Source organism: Gambusia affinis, linkage group LG07 (assembly GCF_019740435.1).
Source record: "Gambusia affinis linkage group LG07, SWU_Gaff_1.0, whole genome shotgun sequence".
Lineage (NCBI taxonomy): Eukaryota > Metazoa > Chordata > Actinopteri > Cyprinodontiformes > Poeciliidae > Gambusia > Gambusia affinis.
Window position 1 is genome coordinate 12,758,087 of NC_057874.1, and position 21,929 is coordinate 12,780,015.

At 38.8% G+C, this 21,929-nt stretch overlaps 1 protein-coding gene across 8 annotated transcripts in view; it reads right to left on the bottom strand.

Annotated features, from left to right (window-relative positions):
- Positions 1–279: 279 nt before the first annotated feature.
- The window catches only part of LOC122833870 (inositol 1,4,5-trisphosphate receptor type 1-like), an 83,494-nt gene continuing 61,844 nt past the window's right edge, over positions 280–21,929 (bottom strand). For all 8 annotated transcript variants that reach the window (XM_044121816.1, XM_044121812.1, XM_044121811.1 and 5 more), the window contains 9 exons: positions 18,722–18,897; positions 16,424–16,588; positions 14,616–14,805; positions 14,438–14,530; positions 10,856–10,995; positions 8,914–9,079; positions 2,991–3,151; positions 2,297–2,458; positions 280–1,475 (listed from right to left, as the gene is read on the bottom strand). In XM_044121816.1, coding sequence (XP_043977751.1) covers positions 1,389–1,475; positions 2,297–2,458; positions 2,991–3,151; positions 8,914–9,079; positions 10,856–10,995; positions 14,438–14,530; positions 14,616–14,805; positions 16,424–16,588; positions 18,722–18,897 — 1,340 coding nt within the window. In that variant the 3' untranslated portion in view covers positions 280–1,388. The remainder of the gene's footprint in view (positions 1,476–2,296; positions 2,459–2,990; positions 3,152–8,913; positions 9,080–10,855; positions 10,996–14,437; positions 14,531–14,615; positions 14,806–16,423; positions 16,589–18,721; positions 18,898–21,929) is intronic.

The window sequence follows — 21,929 nt, forward strand, 5'->3', positions numbered from 1 at the left end:
CTCATTTGTAGAACAAAGCACATATAATTTACAAACTGTACTTTTCTGCAGACGTTTTGAGTCATTCCTGTCTTTAGCGGCTTGGAGAGAACCGTGGCACCTACACTGTCTACTGGTCAGCGGCTAAAATTTAACGATACACTCAGAAGTATTAAAATAAACTGCGATGAAGCAACTTGTGGGGGAAATACCAACCAAGCCTTAGTTTCCTTTCAGCATGACATTTAGTTTGCATCCTCCTAATTTGTCAGGCTGATTCAGACATAGTTTTTCACAGAGTATTTTACACACTTTCTTTATTTAAATAAACTCCAAGAATGGAATGTACAATTCAGACACAAACCGTCAATTAGTAGAAAAGCTTAGTTTGGTCAAGCAGCACGCCAAGTGACCTCACATACACTCAAACACTCAAGAAGGCATTTTCATGAGGATGTTTTACAAAGTAGTTGTGTGCTACAAAAATATCAGTGCTTTGGACTAAATAGTAAAAAAAAAAAAAAGATACATAATTTAGTGTAGACACACTAGGGTTTGTGTTTTACTATAAAGCCCCCATTAATAATAACATAGAGATATTTGTAAAGATTTTCACTGTCCCTCCAGGGATGTTCGTACTAGACATAACTTAAAGTCAAAGCTATGGACAGGTTTTAAGAAGACAAAGTAACTTTTTTTTTACAAAATGTTTCAATCTGAACTGCCCTACAACAAGCAAGGCCTCAGTTAGAGATAATAGGGAGTTCAGAAAGTGATAAATAATTACCTGGAAATTAAAAAGGGAAAGAAAAGACACTTAAGTTTTTATAATAAAAAAAAGCCACAGTATGGGTAAGCTATTGTGATTGTCTTCTATTCATGTTTTAAATACAAAATAAGCTCTCAATTAACTCCAAAATAGTTAATCTTTGTTTACACATTGCATATTATTTAATCCTATCACCATCAGATGAAACCAATTATTACAAAACGTGGAGAAACAAATCTTCAAATCAACGTAGGGCCTGAGTTTGCTGGTGCAACACTGAGGATTTGGTCCTCGACAAAAGGACACTTGACGAGAAAATCTCCTTCAGCAACGTGACTGAACTTTGGTTTTCAGGAGGGACAAAAGGCCCAAAACATTCAGGGTCCTAAAGCTCAAGTCAACATGTTCATTTCCTTGACTTTCAGAATTGACTTTGCAGATCTCCAGGCACTTTGTGCAAACTTAACCCACAAAGACACGCAGCTCACCTTACATAGATACAAGCATGTCTGCTGAAGAGCAATATTTTATGAGGGTCAGGAGAACCATAAAGTCAGATATCCACCTGAAACAGTTGGACACATTGCCCTGCCAGAGAGTGCTGAGGCACTGGTGAAAGGTGGACTCCCCTCCAGGGAAATCAGGCAGGCTGCTGGGGATTAATGTTCAGATGTGGGGGATGACCCAGAAGTCCCAGTCGTTGTTTTTGCTTCCTCTGCTCTGTCATCTGAATGGGGAAGAAAAGAAGAGCAGCACAAAGGTGACATTTCAATTACAGGGACTTCTGTATTCTAGTATTATGACCTTAGCCACTTCACATTGCTGCTGTCAGGCTGAGCTGTTTACACTGAGAGGGCAGCTGGTGGAAGAACTTTGTTAAACTACTAAACAGCAAAAAATTAAATGCTGGCTATTATAAAAGAGTGGTGCCAGTGCACCAGTGAACGTAAATAAATGTAAATATCCCTGAGCAGGAAGTAGAAATGCATCAAACATGGGCTTGTAACCAGAACAAGACTATTTTCATCTTATAAAAAATCCAACTCAAAAATCAAATGTTTTCTGATCAGAAAAAGCAATCAGGTTGACTGACTGGTTCATGCTTTTGAATTGTAAACTGAACGTGTAGATGCAGACATTTTCAACAAATGAAGAAAAGGGCTCATTTAAAAACAGCTATCCAGAGTAGTGGAGCTGAGAACATGGAGTAACTATTTACAGCGTAGAATATACAAAGAGACTATTGGTTTAGTGTCAATAGTTGTGCTAACTCCACTACATGTTGATGCTAAAGCCCATTAAGAATTTCAATTCCATGTTTGTATTTGAAAGTAATAGTAAAAGCCCATTTTACAGTGACTGCTATATTACTGGTCTCTTGCTCACTTTAAGAGTTGTTTGTTGTTTATTTGTGTGGTATTTTGGCACGTATTGCTTCCCTACAATGTTGACAGCTCTACCAAAAAGGAACCAAAAGACGGAAGACGTTTAAATCCAGGGAGGGTGAGTTGCATTACGAGCGAATCTGTAGCTCGGTAGTGCAGATACCTGCTCCTTGAGCTCTGTCAGCTGTCCAGACAGGTTGATTACTAGTCTCATGGTTGACTCCAGCTTCTCCTGCAGGTTCCTGATTTCATTCTGCTCCCCCTCTGAGTCACTGCTCACCAGGGACATGGCGCGCATCCGAGGAAACCAGTCCAGGTTGTGCTCCTGTGGATACCCAAGAATATGACCATTGTGTATTCATAACACCTGAACAGTAACTTTAATCAGGACGTTTCCCTTGACTTTATGTAGTTTAGGGGAAAGGTTGAAATGTTAGGATCATAGTACAACTAATAAATCCTAGTAACGTTTTGCTTAGATTTAATGTTAAACCACAGGCTCGTGTTTTCTTGATTTCCCAACTTCCTCTTTGGCTGCACCGGTCGGCTGGTATTGTTAAATGTTTAAAACCAGCATGTCTGTCGGTTAAGTTTAGAAAAGAGGAACAGATTAGCCCATTGGTATTAACGTGCTTTTGTGTCATGAGCCAGGACATGTTCGAAAGTGTGAATTAGTAACATTAAGGGATGAAAAAAATGTTTCGCCTAACTGCTGTTGCCAAAAACGTGACAGAACCTGGCGACTGACAACATCTATGACTTAAGAAACTCTCTAGTTCCACAGAAAAACTTTGAAATAACTTTTAAAAAAATCCTTACAAAGTTAGCCAAGAATATGTTGGGTGATTTTTTTTTACCTTGATCATTTCTGCCACGTAGCTCTCGGGCCCTGTGTATTCTGTGGAATCTTTCACTTTAACCAACACTATGAAGTACAGGTAGTGCCACATGTTGTGCTCCTCTTTGATGTGCTCTTCAAACGTCACTGTCTTGTTGTCAAACTTGTCACGCTCCAAACCTGCAGCGCAGAAGGCACAGGGTTGGCAGTTGTGTGTGGTTTAGAAATACAGAAAGAGAAACAAACAAAATTAACTGCTGCTGATGGCTTCTTATTCACTACTTTCGTTTTACAGAGTCAAAGTTAACTCTGTGCCTCACATTTAAGGACACAGCATAAAATATTTACCGAAAATGAAATACAGATGTTTGAATTTATTAGGCCTAAACAGTGGTGGTATTAGTAACACTGCTGCCTTGCAGAAAGAAGATCCTGGGGTCTTTCTGCATGGAGTCTGCATGTTCTTTCTGTGCCTGTTTAGGTTTTATGCAGGTACTTTGGCTCTTTCCGATGGTCCAAAAAACATGACTGCAGGGTTAATTGATCTCTCTGAATTGCCTTTGTTGTGAGTGTGTGCAATTTTGGTTGTTCATCCTGTGTGTCTCTGTGTTTCCTTGCAATGGACCGGCGACCTCTCCAAGGTGGACCTGCCTCTCTCCCCATGATAGCTGGAGATAGGCACCAACTCGGCTGCACAGTGGCGCAGTTGGTAGAGCTGTTGCCTTGCAACAAGAAGGTCCTGGGTTCGATTCCCGGCCGGGGATCTTTCTGCATGGAGTTTGCATGTTCTCCCTGTGCATGGTGGGTTCTCTCCGGGTTCTCCGGCTTCCTCCCACAGATCAAAAACATGACTGTCAGGTTAATTGGGCTCTCTAAATTCTCCCTAGGTGTGAGTGTGTGTGTGAATGGTCCTGTATGTTTCTGTGTTGCCCTGCGACAGACTGGTGACCTGTCCAGGTGTTTCCTTGCCTCGCCCGGGACGCAGCTGGAAGGTGGCACCTGCCTCCCGACCCCATTTAGGGAAGAAGGGTGTTAAGAAAATGGATGGATGGAGGCACCAACTCCACCATGACCCTTCAAGGATAAACAGGTATAAATGATGGATGGCTGACTTTATCAGTGAAAAGTAGGCAATTTGTAGTAAACTGTGGCCCGGTCTGTACGGTTTGGGTGTAAACAAGCTCGATTGCTCTAAGCATGTTTTTAGCGTTAGCATCTACGACCCCAGAGTGTTTCTCCGTTGAGACCAGGACAGTCTGGGAGCAAGGCCATCTGGTGCAGAGCTTGTTGTGCTTTTCATGATTACAATTGTTGTTTATGACCCAAATCATATCACATTAATGTGAAATGACAAGCCTGGGACTGTATTACCAAATGGTTCAGAGTGTGTATGTAGTGTGTGTATAATTGCTATTTAGAGATGCAACAAGAAATCAACAAAAATAAAATAAGTTTTAGATCATTTTACATTAACCATTGACAAAAAAAAAGTAATTAAACTCTTTTGCAGCTTTTGCCAGATTTTCAGAAACAATGACAACAAAATAGTTATTGTGTGGCAAAAGGCACAAAACCTGTACATTTTAATAAAATGCTATGTCTTGCACTCAATAGTTTATTTAAAAATATCTAGAATGTGACATCATTAATAATTATTAGCAATTGGGTAATATAGTGTTACTATGCAGGAGTATTGTAAAAGAGTAATCCCAATGCAACTTCATTTAAACACACAGAGCGCCACGAAAAACAAACAAAAAAAAACACAAGTCTGACTTAGCCAAGAGTTAAGTCCTTTTCAGTCCCAATGGAACCTGGTTCTGGTTGGAATAAAATAAAGGACAACCAGATTCATTGTGACATGAGGATTACAATGTATATCACTTGTCACATATCTATAAATGCAATCAATAACCTATAGGACAACTATCTATCCATCTATCTAAATACTATACCTTGCACTATTAACATGAGTTCAATAGAGGCTGTATTTTTGAAGTTGGACAAGTTTTACATTGTGTTTGAGCTGGAAACTTGCAAACAATGGCCTATCAATGGTTCTTTTAATAGTAGAACAAGTTTATTATATTGGAGCTTTAGCTTCTCTATAGGAAATACAAGTGTAATTTGATAGAAAATAATAGAGACTTGTTTTTTTAAGCTGTCCAGGTGTGTAGCCTTTCAGCTTTCCTTAAAATATTGGTAATATCTCATTTAGTGTTTTTCTCATGAACCCAATATTGTCTACCGTCTCGTCTTATGATCTACACGCCGTTTTACTCCCGTTAAAGCATGAAGAAGTACGTCCTCCGGCTGATTAGACTTTTTGTTTAGCCAAAACGTTTACACCAAGTAATTAAGTATTCAGGTCTTCTTCCAGGGTGAGAGAATATCACTAATTCCTCTCTCAAAGAGAAGACAGAAGGAAGAAGAGTCAGGCTTTTCACTTCTGTGCTTCATTCCTTTTGCCTTGAAACTCAAACCTTGGAATGATATAAGACTTTTATAACCTTGCTCCAGTTGCAAGTTGGCAAACCAGTTAGATTAGCTAATTGTTGTACACAAGGATCAAGCTAGCCTCCACTTGTAAGACAAGACAATCATGGTATATTTTGCTAGATATTACATGTTTGGTAATATACATTGTACAGTGATTTGTGTGGGACTGACACAAGTGCACAGAAAAGACAGTGCACAGAATTTAAACAAAATTGCAGCTAAAACCACGTTTTACATGCTGAACTGCTATGTTGGGTTGTCAAAATCATTTTTATTGTGGGCCACATCAAGATCACGAATGCCCTCAAAGGGCCAGCTGGCAGAATGTATTGATAAAACTACTTATTAAAAACTGCTAAAATATTATAGCGTTCTCTGCATTTAATGAGTACATCTTAAAAGGGCAGAATTCAAACACATTGGGGCCTTTTACAGCAAAAATCAAGCAACTATGTCACTGTCAGTTGTTATAAAATGTGGTCACTTAAAAGAAATTTGACTTCATGAGTTGGATGCATTAAACTTGGCCTCTGTCTCTTTAAGAAGCTCCTACTCTTTCAGATACCCCACTTCCAGGATGTCATCACAACAATTCGTCTCAAATAGTACATATATATATATTTATATGCATATATATATATAGTTTAACACTGATTTAACTCTAGAGTCTAGTAGGCACATTACAAATAAAATTTGATTTTGATTTGATTTGAGTTTTACACATGTCGTTTAGAGAATGTGTTCAGTATCTTGTTTAAAAAAAGCCGGGATAACTTTTCATGAAACTAAACAATGAAACAGTGTTAAAAAAAACACCAATCCTCAAATTACAATGTGTAAAAAACCTCAAAAGTGAAAATTTGTATGAGCAAGGATTGGTGAATCTCTAATCCTAAGGAAAACAAAAACATATAAAGGTAAATAAGACATGTCTTAATTGAAAGCTGAGATGCCAACATTATGATAATTAAGCCAACAAAGTAATTCTCATACATAGGAGGAGAATTGTAGGACGGTGTGACGCTTAGCAATTCATAACTTGGATCTCCTGCATCGAGAAACTAGTCCTGTTTCCTAACTTTTTCCATGAAAGATGGAAGTAAGCTAGATCTGTTGCACGAAGATAAGACAAATTCGTCTACAGGTAAAAATCAGATCTGTGTGTGCAGGATGTACATGGAGTAATTCAATCATTCGCCACAATCCCCATGAGACCTACAAACTGAATAGACAGAATGGCTTATAAAACCAAGCCGGAGGACGTCAGGCGACTTAATTCCTGCGGAGATCAGCTCCTAATCTCTGCATCTCCTGTTCTCTTGTGGTCCTTCTGGAAACCATAGAGACAGCAGCTCCCCCCGTGGCCTGGCCTTATTTAACGTGACTGACTCACAGCCAATGGGCTGGCTGGCTGGCTGACATAATGCTGTTCTCCTTCCATATGCTTACCACTTGTTCTGACTGCCATATGCATGCTCACACACATGCTCCCATACTGCATGTACTCCTGCGCTCACAATGACTAGGGTTTGGATGCACACGCTGTACGACACGTACTCCTTGGAAACATGTTTTGATCATATCAGGACATGCAGATGAACCCTGTTTAAAGCAGAAAGGCAGTTTGGCTAATTAGTGGAGATGCACAAAAACATATGGTAGGGGAATCAAGAGTGTGCATGTGATTGAATGTGTAGGAGAGAATGTGTGTGCGTGTGAGACAGAAGTAAATTCTGGAGGCGAGCAGAGCAGTGGCAGGAAGCTCTCATGACTCAGCCTTCGTTGGAACGACAGCATAGTGAAAAAGAGGGAGGAGGAGAAGAGGGGGACTTCAGCAAGCTACAAAGACCTCTACAGACCTACTTACCAGAAACCACTAACACAACCTGGAATCTGGTGCCCTAGGTTGGAAATTTGGGAATGAAAGGAGTCAAGTAGAAAGCCCTTCAAACAACAGAGAGTAGCCGTATCACTCAGACATGAGTCTGCACTTGAAAGTTACTGATAATGCTACATGTGCACAAGTGTATTTCAAAGCCTGAGATATAATGGAAATTTCAATCTACTGCAGTGGTTTTAACTTGTAGGTAATAAGGCCTAATTGCAGTTTCTCTGAAAATCAGAAGGCATAAGATAAATGAAATATATCTTTTTACTTCTGAAATGTTATGTGATGAAGACTCTTGACATATTGGCTGCCCAATAGGAAGTTATTGATGACGTCTATAAGAAGGTAAAGCCACAAAAAATCATTGTTAAATGGCTGGCTGTCCACATAGATCTGCATCCAAATATTTAAACGAAAAGCTGAGAGAGAAAAAACTGGGGTGAAAAAAAAGAGCACACAGATGTTCATGAGTTACAACTGTAGCATTCATGTTGAAGTTGCAATATTGGCAGAAGCACCTTATCTTGGTCAAGGAAAAAAAACTGAACTGTTGTTCTTTATTTGTTCAGTCCAAAAGCCAAAATAGAAATATAATTTCAAAATTAGAGTCAGAGTCTCTCCAGAGTCTGGCACAAAACCCAGATTTTAGGTTTACTGTGAGGTTTCCACAATCAGTGATGGTTTGGGGGAACCAGGTCAACTCCTGGTGTTTTCTGAAGTTCAAAGTCAGCAGGTCCGTCTAGCATTTTATGTTTTCTTTTGTTGACAAACTATTAAGATGTTGGTTTTATTTTTAGCAGGACTTGGCACCTGCTCACACAAGCAAAAGTGCCAGAAGCTGGTCTATTAGCCATGGTGTTATTGTGCTGGATTGGCCAATAAATCAAGCTATTTCTCTGAGGACCCAAACTCCTGAGAGAAACTGTGGAACATTGTCATAAAAACAATTTGAGACTCAGCATTTGGCCCTGTGTCTTAGCCCTTTAAATATATGAGCTATGACGAGAATGCACCCAAAGGAAAAAATCCTAAATAATTATTTATATCCAAACAGCAGCAGTGAAGAAGCAATTTTAAAAAACTACTTGTGTCACACTTTTGAATCAGTTTCCTAAAAGCTAATTCTGTATCCTTACCCCGGCTACTTCATTGCTAATGGTAAACAGTAAATGGTAGTTAATAATCAGTAACCGAGAATAATGTGTGCTTACATGAAGCCAATCCTGAAACACAAGTCATAAAAGACAAGGAGGAGTCAGTGTTGCTATAAGCTATCTGCAGACAACAGTTTTTTTTAAAAAAACATAACAAATACATTTTATTAGGAAATCACACCCGTTTGTGAAAAAAGGCACAATACTGCAAATTTCCTCTAAAGCCAGTAAATGCCAAGACATTGAAGAGCTCCTCCAGACTTCGGCACACCTGGTAAATATATGTGAAGCATAAGCTCCCTTTAAAAAGTGATAAAATCCAACCAATAGATTTATTCAATCGGGATTTTGCCAATAATTTAGTCCATTCTGACCCACTACAAAAACCTGAACACACTCACCACAGATGAAGCAGGTAGTCTTCAAAATTTCTTCTTTCTTCTGTTTCTCACTTCTCAAGTCGGCAAAGGTGTCGATGATGACACCAAAGATGAGGTTGAGGACGATGATGATGACCATGAAGAAGAAGAGCAGGTCATAAATCACTCTGGCTGCAAACAGTGGCTCCTGAGTGGAATAAAGAAAATAAGGGTGCAGTGTGTAAATCCTCGGTACAACAGAAAACAGATATAAAAAGAAAATTAACAGGTGGTTTCAGCGAAGAAAATAGTTTTATAGATTCACACGTGGAGATGATTATTCGAGTTAAAAACGAGGTTAAGCTTGGTTGTTATGGATAGAAATGGGGCAACAGGTGCTAACAGAGGCTAACGTAATAGAAACACCAGAGAGTTAACATGATGCAGCCCGTCTTATGTGAACCTTATGTGTTCAGTCTTGGATGCGTGGGTCAAATTCAGACACTCATTTTAAATGGAGATGTGGAAACGTTTTTTTTTTTTTTGTTTTATTTTACACCTGTGGTATAGACTTCAAAAGAAAAATCCTCAATTTGACATAAAATATTCTTTTATTTCTGTAGCATAAAAAGCTACCTCTTTACTTTTAGTGCATTAAATTTTGGGGGAAATGTCCTATAAATAAGTTAAAAATTAACCAAATTACCAGTGGCAGGCTAATTGGTACACCTGCTGTTAATACATTGTACAGCAGAACTTCACTTTTGTAAGCTTTCTTCTGTAACATTTACAGAGATTAAAGTACACAGACAGAGGGATCTTTCACCATTCCCCTTTGTACAGAACCTACATCATCCAGATTCCTCTTATGATTTATTTTCTTCAGCTCACCACACCGGGTTTTTATAAGATTTATGTCAGAGGACTGGTTTTCTGTCTGTTGGACCATTTCTATATTGATTTGATCCTATGCTTTGGATCATTACTCATTACCAATTCCAAAACCCACATGAGGATTGTAGTTATAGTCCCAGAAGCATCTAGCAAACAATCCTCACTAACAAAAATATTAGTAAGAGAGGAACAGAAAATGTTTTTCTTTCTTGACATGGTGGCGTAAAATAGCTTTAATGAGGACATGCTGATCCCTCAAATGCCACTCTGACGCAGTTCTTGAAGAGACATTTAGTTTTTTTGAGTCTTCATCACATTATCCTGTGAGGTGGCAAGATAAATATGGGTTCTCATTTAGGTCAGTAGCTAAGACAAATGGCCTTTTTTGTCATGTTGTGCTTATTGTTCCATTTACCAGAAAGTTCTGACTAATTAGAAACTCTGATCAACTTAAAATAAGAGAAAAAAGTCCTTCAGAAGAATATTTCTAAGCAACTAAAAGGGGCACCAACATGTTTTTCCCCCACTGAAAATGTAGTTAAAAGGTGAATTTTTCTACATTTTTAGTAAGAATTGCTGCAGTAGTGCAAGATTATTTTTATTTTACTTCTTTAATACATCTTTACCAGGGTGCCAACAAATTTGCATCCGCTTTTATTAAACGCTCACCAATAAAGTTCCCTACCCTGCAGAACAAGAGTACTGACCAACTGTGCCTTTCTTCAAAAGTCTCAGCCAACATTTCACATTTCTGATGTGAGTAACAGTGTGTTGCAAAAAGGGTGAGGGAGCAAGTCACATCCTCTTCTGTGGTTCAAGTTGAATTCAGTGGAAATCTATTTTAAAGTTTCATTCCCTAACACAAGCCAGAGGCAGCACAGCTGTTGGGAAACATTGCGAAAGCACCACGCTTTTGAAATAAAAACAAGTTTGGCTCACAATGAGCTCAGAGCCAACTCACATGACTTGTGCTGCAGCAGCAGCAGCAGCAGATACAACACCCTCCCAGGACACACGCACACACACGCCCACACACACACACACACACACACACACACACATGATGGAACCAATTCAGATTGGAATTTACCTCCTTAGAAGGCTTGCGGAGAACATCGCCCACACCCCCTCCGCTCCTCAAGCCGTGACTCAGCACCGTAACTATACACATGAGCAGAGAGTCGCACGTCCGCTCCACGTCGTTTTCATCATCACTGTCGATCCCAAACTCTGAAAAAGACAAAAAAAAAAAAAAAAAAGAGCCGAGATATTTTACTCAATCTAACGCAAAAAGTTTTACAATAACTGCAAAACAAAGCAATCACAGTATTGCTCTAGATTTTATTTTATGAATTGGTGTAACTGGTCAATCAGGAAGTTAAGGACTTTATGTAACATAAAAAAGCCATGCACAAAAGACTGCATATAAGCCTCACTAATTTCACTTAATCAAGACATTATAATTTTTTACATGCACCAAACATGCACTCCTGTTGTTTTAATGGCCAAATGTAGCTTTAATGGTGATAATTTAAGGAAAACAAGATCAAGCAAATATTATCTTTATTCAAAAACAGTCCATAAACCATCACCTTGTTTGTGATAATAGGGCATAGTCTGGGCATGAGTCAGCAGCACGAGACTAATGGTAGGATCACTTGTGATTAAAAAGCTATAAACATTTCAAACTGTAGCATTGATTACTACAGTTACAATAAGATATCTTTATTTTGATTTAAGTCAAAATTAGTACACCAAAAATGATTTTTAAATAAACCATGTCTTGGATAGAAACTGTTCTTGGCTACAGTTCCCACAAATTTAAAAGAAAACTCTTCCTTCTTGTCTTACAACTGAAGAATTGCACAAACATGTAGTCAGTCCTGAAAACTGCAGTGGTCAAACGTCTTTTAGAGACGCCTCAATACTAAATTGTCACAGGTCCACACATTATTCCCAAAAGTATTTGAAAAGACAGTTTATCAACAAATCTACTGACATTTTTGATTTAAAGAATGTTTTTAATGTAGCATGCTGAATTACTGCGATTCCATCTGCAAAGGTTTTAAATTGAGTACATCTTAACTATGATCCATCAAAAACTTTTACCTGGGATTTAGTGGATCTCAGGGTTGAATCTGACACAGTTTCGCTTGGCATAATGATTCATCAACAGGAAAAGGTCTGGTGTTGACTTAAGCACCTCCAGATCTTATTTCAAAGTCTTGGAATAATTTGTGTTATTTGGAAAGATAATATCAGGAGTGCCTCAAGATTCTGTGCTCAGGATATTTTCATTCAACATCTACATAACAAACATACAACTTTATATTTTTGTGTCACAACTTGAAAATAGTCCATTGCAATTGGTTAGTGTGTCCATAATGTTAATGAGATGATGGGTCAGAATTTCCAGCATCAGATAAAATTGTTTTCGTTACTAAGAATGCAAAGTTAGAAACAGAAATTTCCCTAAACTCTATAAGGGTTAAAACAGCACATTATGCAAACATTATGCAAACAGTACTATGTGTCATTTTAGAGTGAGACCCCAAATTGAAACTTTATTTTAAGGCTGTGAAGTGCTTTATGGACCAATAAAAACCTAACATAAGCAGTGAGTTGAGGACTGGTAAAATGTGATCCATTTTCCTGGTGTTTCTTAAGGGACCCGTATGGACATTATCTCATCCATAGTATTTCTGTGACCTGTTTTAATGGCTATATTTAGTGTGGTAGTCAGATGATTGTTAAACAAACTTCCTGTACATTTTTAACGGTTTCTGGTCAGGTTTGAATCGTGTAACCCCACAAGTCTTTAGAGACTCTGTGTCCCCAGGACCAAAACTAAACACGAGGAGGTTGACTTTAGTTTCAGCTTAGGAACAAACTCCTTCAAAAACAGCTTTGCAGAAACTGTGGGCTCCTTTAAATCAACTCTGAACACATTATCGCTTACAACAGCTTTCTTATAGTCCGCAAAGGCTACTTAGTAATTTTTTTCTATCATATTTAAGCTATTTATCTGTCAAATTTGCATTTTAATGTCTCCTTTTTATGGAGTATCAATTTTTAATCTTGTTCTTTTGATAACATTTTGTATTATAATGTAATTGTGTTTTTTTCTGTCCCATATTTCCCCCTAGAAAAGCATATTGAATTAACTTGTGTATAAATGGTGCTAACAAATAAACTCATCTTTTTATACACAACCATAACAGAGAACAGACACACCAACTAACATTAGCACTACGTTTCAATTGAGCAAAATATAATTACTTCCTACAGGTTATGAGAATACTTTCACAGCATCTATGAAGATGTGATGCACCAATTAAAATTGCACTTCATTGAAAGCCCTTCGATGGGTTGGTACCTCACAACTCTTTTTTTTTCACAACCAGAAAAATTTGTGAGTGAAAAGTGGAGTAGCTTTTCTTCAGCCAGCGTACAGGCAGTGTGCAGCAACACAATGTAAGTACGGCTTCACAACGATTTATATGGAAATGTGGAAAGAAGCTTCTCTGATGTCTTATTAAAAGCACTTTAAATAGCAATGGTAAACTTTTCAAGGTAGATCTTGATGGCAGGAAGTGGCATACACCTAAAATAGAAATGAATTCCCACTTTAGGTTGAAGGTGTAATCTACTGATTTACAACAAGAATCCCCGACTTTGTTGCATATCTCCACATTCCTCATCAGTCGTGTTTACATGCTTTGGCTCCAAGTGTGACGCCTGTTAGTCAAAGCAACAATGTTTTTGTTTTGGTGAAATGTGAAATCTGAATCAAAGCAGTATATAGGCCATCTTAACATCAGAGAAGGAGGGCAGTTTAATGCTCCTAAAACAAGACTCGTTGAAATTACATGTTTCTATGCCCAGTTCCAAGGTTGTGGGTTCAAAACTTTTTCTTGGCTTTAGGGAACATTTTCTGTCTTTTATGTAGGCAAAATATAGAAACATTACAGCTGTGGGCTAGTTCATAGATAGTAGTTGTCACAATTTTCTTTGCAATAATTTTAGACCTCATAAACTTCGCTGCAAGTCTGTTTTCAGTCTTAAGGTCACCAAACAGCCAGACTGATGGAAGGTTTTAGGGGATTTACTGTTTTTCTCTGGGATGCAACAGTTAGTCAATGTCACATGCAGGTCGACGAGTTCGCATGTGAACTCTTTGGATCAAATTGCAATCACGTGACACTCATATGAGTCACAAGCAGGTAGGTGTGCCTTGGTGCCAAAATGAAGAACAATGGAAAACCAAACACATTAAAAAAATATCTCACATTATTATTTTCCTTTCTGTGGTCTGATAAGTCACTTCTCTGGTATCTTCCTCATAATACATGCTGATTTTACAAGCAACTACCCCTTTCTTTATAAAATTATTCAACAGCCCATTTAGAAAACACGGAACATGAAAACAAACCCGAACCAAACCCTTGTAAGTGCTCAAATGAAAACCAATTTTTCACCTTGAAAAGGTCAACTCAGGGAATAAAGGTAGTTTACTTGAAAAACTGACATGAAAACCATAAATTATAGGCTTCTTGACTACCCTCAAACATTCAGAACTCGGTCTAATTTAGAACAGTATATTCTTAAACCAGGACTGACTAATAAAAACTCTTCAAACAGACAGAATATGAGGCATCACATTATTAAATACCTTCCTGCTGAGCATTGTTGCTGCAGTTCTCATTAAGGCCTCCTTGACACAGTCCTGTGTTCAGGAACTCCCCAGCGAGACTGGCTCCACTTTCTATAAAATTAAAACACACACAGATTTTAGTGACATCTAAAACAGCAAGGACAACTGTGACAAATAGACTGCATTGTCTCCTTACTCTGGGTTGCGTTGGCAATACGGTCCACCTCTAAGATGAAGTCATCTTTGAAGAAGATGTAGCCGACGATGGAGAACAGGTAGACCAGGATGAGAGCAAGAACAGCCGTCAAAACGATGGAGCGTCCGTTTCGGGTCACGCTCTTGATCACATTCAGCAGGGTCTCTTCTCTGTACACCAGGTCAAAGAGCTGCAGAAAAACAGCATGGATTACAAAGCAACAGAATTAAGAATCTGTAAAATGAAGAAAATGAGAAGTTTTGAGAAAAAAATGCTTTGGTTTTTCTTCGTAAACTTAGCTTTCCTTCTCAGGACACACAAAAGCCTCTGGTCAGTATGAATCTCCCGGCTTGATAAAATTTTTTATAATCTATGTTCTTCTTGATGTTTGGCGATTTATAGTCACAATGGGAACTTCACAGGCAGGTTGAATAGTGAACCTGCAATCAGCTAATTGTGCAATTATCTAATTGAATTATGTTAAACATAGTTGTTTTTTTTAGCTTTATAGCATATTATAATGTTATGCCCACATCAAAAGCATACCTAAAGTGTTGCTTTGATGTTTTCATATGTTTGAGAAATCCTTGAATCATCCTAATCACCTGTGGTAGCTATTCGTGGGTGCCTAAGCACTTTCTCCAACAAAGCACCACCTATTTCCACAAAGCTCCTCCTTGGAGCTGCAGGCTCCAAGCGCAGATTCCACCTTACAGAGCAACTCCCTCACTCAGCTCCTCTAGACTAGCAGCAGCGGCGATTAGCAAACACCTGGTGAAACTGTACATCTGCTGACCCTGCCATATGAACTACTTATCAGCTCAATGCTTCTAAGAATGGTTGTAAACAGCATCATGGAGTACCATTGTTGTGATGGCAAATTAAAAACATTGGCATTATCAATCTGAAAGGTTATCAAACCAATTTAGAGCTCTTACACCTTGAAAACTACAGAGTAGCATTAAAAAAACCTTCCAAATAAAACATCCGTCCATTCCAGAGCAACTGTGCCTATTTTTAGAGACAATAGGTGAGAGGCAGATTATACTCTGTACTGTTGAGGATAAATAATTCTGTGTTTTCCTCTCTGTCTTTCAGCTATTTGAATGTTTGCATATGCACAGACGCATTCACATAGATCACAGAGCTTTAGCTCTGCAAAGCTAAAGCTAAAGGGAATGACATGTTAGGAAACACCCTCAAAGCTAAGGTTAGAGGAAATGACACAATAAGGAAGAGGCTAAGGAAGGGAATCACAAACTGTTGTTTGATGCCATTTTGCTCTGCTAACCCATAAGGATAGCATGAACAATGGACAAGCTATATTTTGATATTCATAAATAAAATTCATGAATTCAACTTAATGATTCTTCTTCAACCTCATACATTATGAACCTATCATGGAGAAAGGATAATTCCCCACAGTACAGATTCTTGGCGTAAAAAAAGACACACATGACAAACATGCATGCACTCACACCCAACAGCAATTTATAATGCTAAATTATTCTAACCTGCATGTCTTTGAAGTATGAATGAAGAGAATGTGCAAACTCAGCAGAAAAGCCATTAAAAAGTGCATATTTTTAAGCAAAAATGCAAACATTGGCACAGATAAACCAACGTTTTGGTTTGGACCAAATTAGCCTAAACTAAAAGGCTTTAATTTCCGATTCAAAATTAATTTTACGTATCAATTTAACCCAAAGTCATTTGCCTTTTAAAAAGGAGAATGTGTACATGCCTATGAAAGTTGAAGGATTTATTTCCTGCAACAAACATCCTACGATTTACTGCTTCTGTCTTACCAGCAGGCTGTAGAAAAAGACGTGACCAAACACTCCCAGGCAGCAGATGATGAGGTAGAGGAGATGATAGAGGAACTCGAAGTCCATCACCATGGCTTTGTACCCCCGTGTGAAAGTCCCTCGGTTTCCAACAAAGCTTATCAGGAAGATAATTTTATTACAAACCTAGAAGAAAAAAGTTCATGTTTTGTTATTGTTAATGCCAATGAGGGATGATAAATCATTAATACTTCTAAGGATGGGATCCTATTGCTGGGGGCTGTACCATAGGAAAAATGTGCTGACATCAGTGACGGTGAATTTTGAGCTAAATGAGGGCACACTATTAGATTTGTTCCATTTAAGAAGCTCAGTTATCTGTGTAGATTAAGGGATTGACAAAAACCCGGTTAATACATCTTGAAAGGGTCCTGCTTGAGAAACCTCACTTCTTCGTCATTTATCTTTATATAATTTAACCCACTTTCTTTCTAGGTGGCGTGGTGGTGCGTCTGGGAGGGTTGGGTTTTTACATCCTGGAAAATTAGGATTTTGATCAAAAATAAAAGGAAGATCTAAACAAACATGTAATTGCCTAAGTTTGGGTAGAAATCTTTGGGTCTAATTCAAGAGTTCTGAATTTGTAAGAGAAAAATTATAAACAAACAGCAAACTAAGGGAGAAATCTGACCACCTGCATATAAACTAGATTTCAGAGTTACCAGGTTACTGCAGCACATGGCAACATCTCGGGTTTCTCGTTTGACCCGTTTTTGTTTTGTTTTTTTTCCCCTTTCTCATAACTTGCACTGGTTTGTACATGTCAACAAAGGGACCCAAAAGAAAGTCAATGAATTTTTATTTTCTTTATTTTAGAGCATTAGGTCCTTTTAGGAGCATTTTTTTTAAGTACTAGCAAAGCTGTAATGTCATTTCTGAGGTCCAGCTTTGCATCTTACACCAGGCATCACAGCACTGGCAGGAGGAGCTGGAAGGGCAAGAAGGGCAATGAAAGGGGCATGTGTGGTTCTGGCCTGCCAAAAGACCGTTAGCATGGGAGGTGAAAGAAGAAGTGGAACTAGCTGGGAGGAGGTTTCTCAGTACTTGAAAGTGCATACACTGGTGACTTCAATTCCATTTCTCTGGGGAAAATTAATTTTAAACCACACAGAGACATTTTCTCACAGAAAGTATAAAGATAAAGAATTTTAAATAGTTTCGATCAACAGTATTCAGTCATGTACCTCTGTACATGGGAAACCAGCCAAGAAAATGGCCGTGCACATAAACTGACAGATTGGGGCATAGAGAGTGTTAACCAGAAAATCTGCTAAGAGGCCTCTGGTAACTTTGGAGACCGTTGGTTGTCTACTGTATACAACTTCTTTGGTGGAAGAACAGCAAGACGAAAGCCATTACTGAACGACTTTAATAAGAAGTTCAGGTTTCAACAAGCTGTGTAGGGAACAAAGCAATCATGTGCAAGCTCAATCTTTGAACAAACAGAACCATTTAAGATGCAATTTAAGACTATGTATTGAGGAAAGCCAACTTTCCATATTACTCTGAACACTCCATCTCATGATGAAACATAGCATCATGTTTTAGGGATGCTTTTCTTCATGAAGGTCAAGGAAGATGGTCAAGGCTAATTGGAAGACTGGTCAACTAAATACAGAAGGTTCACCTCTCAGTTGGAAAATGACTGTGGGCATAAAGTCAGTGTCACTACGGACTGCGTGTGTTTGAACGGCCCAGTCAAACTGCAGAGCAAAATCCCACTGATAATCTGTGGTGAGACTGGGAAGCTGCTGTTTGTGGATGCAAGTCATTCAGTGAGCCTGAGCTTTTTCTAAAAGAAGGATGGGGGGAAAACATATCTATGTGGAAATAGCAGGCAAAGCAAAGACATACTCAAAAAGTGATCCCACAAGGTATTTACTCAGCACTCCAAACTTTTAAGATAAACTTGGTAAAAGTCTAAAAACCATGTACAATGTCACACTTACCCACTAATTTTGGTTGCCCTATCAATTGAAATCTCAATAAATTATGTTGATGTTTGTGGTTCTTGCATGACAACATTATGAAACAACAAAGGATATGAATACTTTTGCATAGCACTTATCCCACTAAGCAATTTTCCTCAAATGGAGTAATCAATTACAGAAAAAAAATGCTTAAAAACTAAAATGTATTTTTCACCTTTTTGCGTCTGGATAGTAACACAAATCTACAAAAAATAACAATTAAAAAGCATCCAAATATAAACAGAAGTCAGTAGACTAAACACCACCACAAGGTTTTAAGTCCACTCACATTGAAAGCACCCAACAGGAAGAGCGTAGGCTCCAGGCCCACAGAGAAGATAAGACGGAGGATTGTGACAGCAACCAGGACTAAGATACCCAGCGGCTTCGGCATGAGCAAAACAAGAACCAGTGCTGCAAAGAATCCCATCCACAGCAGTACAGACAGATGGGGCTCCAGGATTCCTGCAGAACACACACACATAAGGCAATTAACTGGGAAATGGAGAACTCAATCATATCTACCAAAGCCTCCACAATAAAATATATTTTACCTGCATCAGGCTGAACGTTAATAATTATTTTCATTGTATAGTGAGTGTTCCAACAACTTTTTCGGGTTACAAGTTATGAGATTACGACTTTGTAAATGTTCACACATTCTCAAATATATGCAAATATCACTAATATTTAGTTAAATTCCCATCAACAGGTTGCATAGTTCTTTATTTTATTCATTTGTAGCTTAAAATGAACAAGTCATAAGCTAAATTTTTAAAGGAAAGGAGTAGTTTGAAGAGGAAAAAAAATCTTATACACTGCCTGGCCAAAAAAAAAGTCGCCACCAAAAAATGGTCACACTCTCTTAATATTTTGTTGGACCGCCTTTAGCTTTGATTACAGCCCGCATTCGCTGTGGCATTGTTTCAATAAGCTTCTGCAGTGTCACAAGATTTATTTCCATCCAGTGTTGCATTAATTTTTCACCAAGATCTTGTATTGATGATGGGAGAGTCTGACCTCTGTGCAAAGACTTCTCCAGCACATCCCAAAGATTCTCAATGGGGTTAATGTCTGGACTCGGTGGTGGCCAGTCCATGTGTGAAAAAGATGTCTCATGCTCCCTGAACCACTCTTTCACAATTTGAGCCCGATGAATCCTGGCATTGTCATCTTGGAATATGCCCGTTCCATTTGGGAAGACAAAATCCATTGATGGAATAACCTGGTCATTCAGTATATTCAGGTATTCAGCTGACCTCATTCTTTGGGCACACATTGTTGCTGAACCTAGACCTGACCAACTGCAGCAACCCCAGATCATAGCACTGCCCCCACAGGCTTGTACAGTAGGCACTAGGCATGATGGGTGCATCACTTCACCAGCCTCTCTTCTTACCCTAATGCACCCATCACTCTGGAACAGGGTAAATCTGGACTCATCAGACCACATGACCCTCTTCCATTCCTCCAGAGTCCAATCTTTATGCTCCCTAGCAAACTGAGGCCTTTTTTTCTGGTTAGCCTTACTGATTAGAGGTTTTCTTACAGCTACACACCTGTTCAATCCCAACCCCTTGAGTTCCCTTCGCATTGTGCGTGTGGAAATGCTTTTGCATTCACAATTAAACATACTCCTGATTTCTGCTGTTGTTTTTCTTTGATTTGATTTGACCAAACGTTTAAGTAATTGCCGATCACGATCATTCAGGATTTTTTTTCCCGACCACATTTCCTCCTGGAAGACGATGGTTCCCCACCATCCTTCCAGTTTTTAATGATGCGTTGGGCAGTTCTTAACCCAATTCTAGTAGTTTCTGCAATCTCCTTAGATGTTTTCTCTGCTTGATGCATGCCAATGACTTGACCCTTCTCAAACAGACTAACGTCTTTTCCACAACCACAGGATGTGTCTTTTGCCATGGGTGTTCCAAAAACATATCAGAACTTTATGGACTATCCCTGAAAGTTGTGTCCATACCTGGACACCAACAAATTTAAACGAGCTGCTCTAACAAAGTGGTGTGAAATATCCAGGCAGGATTATAGCAGAAGCTTGTTGAAAGCCACAAAATATGCCAAATATTTTTGTGTTTAGTGAGTGTGCATGTACAATATATTTTTGAGTCTGCATGTATAGTTTTGATTATTTCCAATGTGTGCACCAAAATCTTGATTTATTTTTTTTTATTGCTTAAGTTGTTCACTGTGTTAGTCCATTTAAGGCCTAGAAGTAATTTGACATTATTACCCAGAAACTGAGTTTTAGTTCAGTACCTTAGACCTCTCCTGCATTAGAAAGTATTTGATTTCAAAATGAGTAAGTTACATAACACCAGAAAGTGTATGACACAGTTTTGTTTGGACTGAGTGTGTACGTGTTCACACAAATCGTTAGAGGGAGCCAAACCGATGTGCCCTCTGATCCTGAACGAAATCCAGGATTAGAGCCTGAAACATGGCTTTCATTTAGCAATGTGCCCATCAAGCTAAAATCTTCTACCAGGTTTGATTCGCCTAAAAGCCGAGGCCACACTTTAGCATATCCTAAAAGATTACTCTACTGCATGCCTTGGTCACAATACAGATTAAAACCAGAAACAAGCAAAGAAGGAGAAAATTTCAAGGAGAATGAGACAGACAGGGAGCGAGAGACTGCTGCGGTTAGTTTATTTTTTCCTTCTCTTGCCCCCCCTCTGTTTCATTCCGTCCTTCCCCGTCTCTGCTTTTCTCTCCTTTCCAATCCCAGTGGAGATCACATGACAGGTGCCACTTACATAACAGCCTCTAAAAATACCTTAGCTGAAAGATTCATGAGGAATGAGCGGGGAGCAGCACGCAGCTCCTGTGATGTCGGAGACAGAAAGAGGCGCGCTTACGTGAGCTCTCAAACTCCCTTACGACTGCGTGCAAATATCTGCAGGACAACTGCAGAGCTGCACAGTTCGAACGCTCGCGTGTGCTAAGAGTGTGGCATGCTAAGCAAACTTGCTCATCAAAAGCCGGTTAGTCATGCGTGCAGGCTGAACACATTGACCTAGATCTCTTGCTCTTATAACCTCCATTCTAAAGCCCTAAGTAATGGGGGAATGCGAGACCAAAGAGTGCATGTTTTTTCCAAGTCTGTGAGAGCAAAAGAGTAGACCCGGGTCAGAAGCCATAAAAAGTGCCTGTTTCAGCAGGTCAAAGGTATGCAGGAGTCTCACGTGATGTCATGCACACAGACCAAGCTCCAGAGGGCATAGAGACACAGTCGGGCATGATTCGTGTTGCATAACAATTATCTTTGTCTATGGAAACACATCATGGCTTTTTATTTCAGAATGTAGCACTTTTTGTTTTCAACCATGTTATTCAGAAATACAAAAACAGTCGTACTCCATGCAGTTTTTTCAACATTACAACAACTAAGTTATTCATTTATTTTACTGGAATTTTTATGATAGAGGTCTCTAAGGTTTCAGCTACAACGATATCAACCCAAAGTTTTTCCTGAG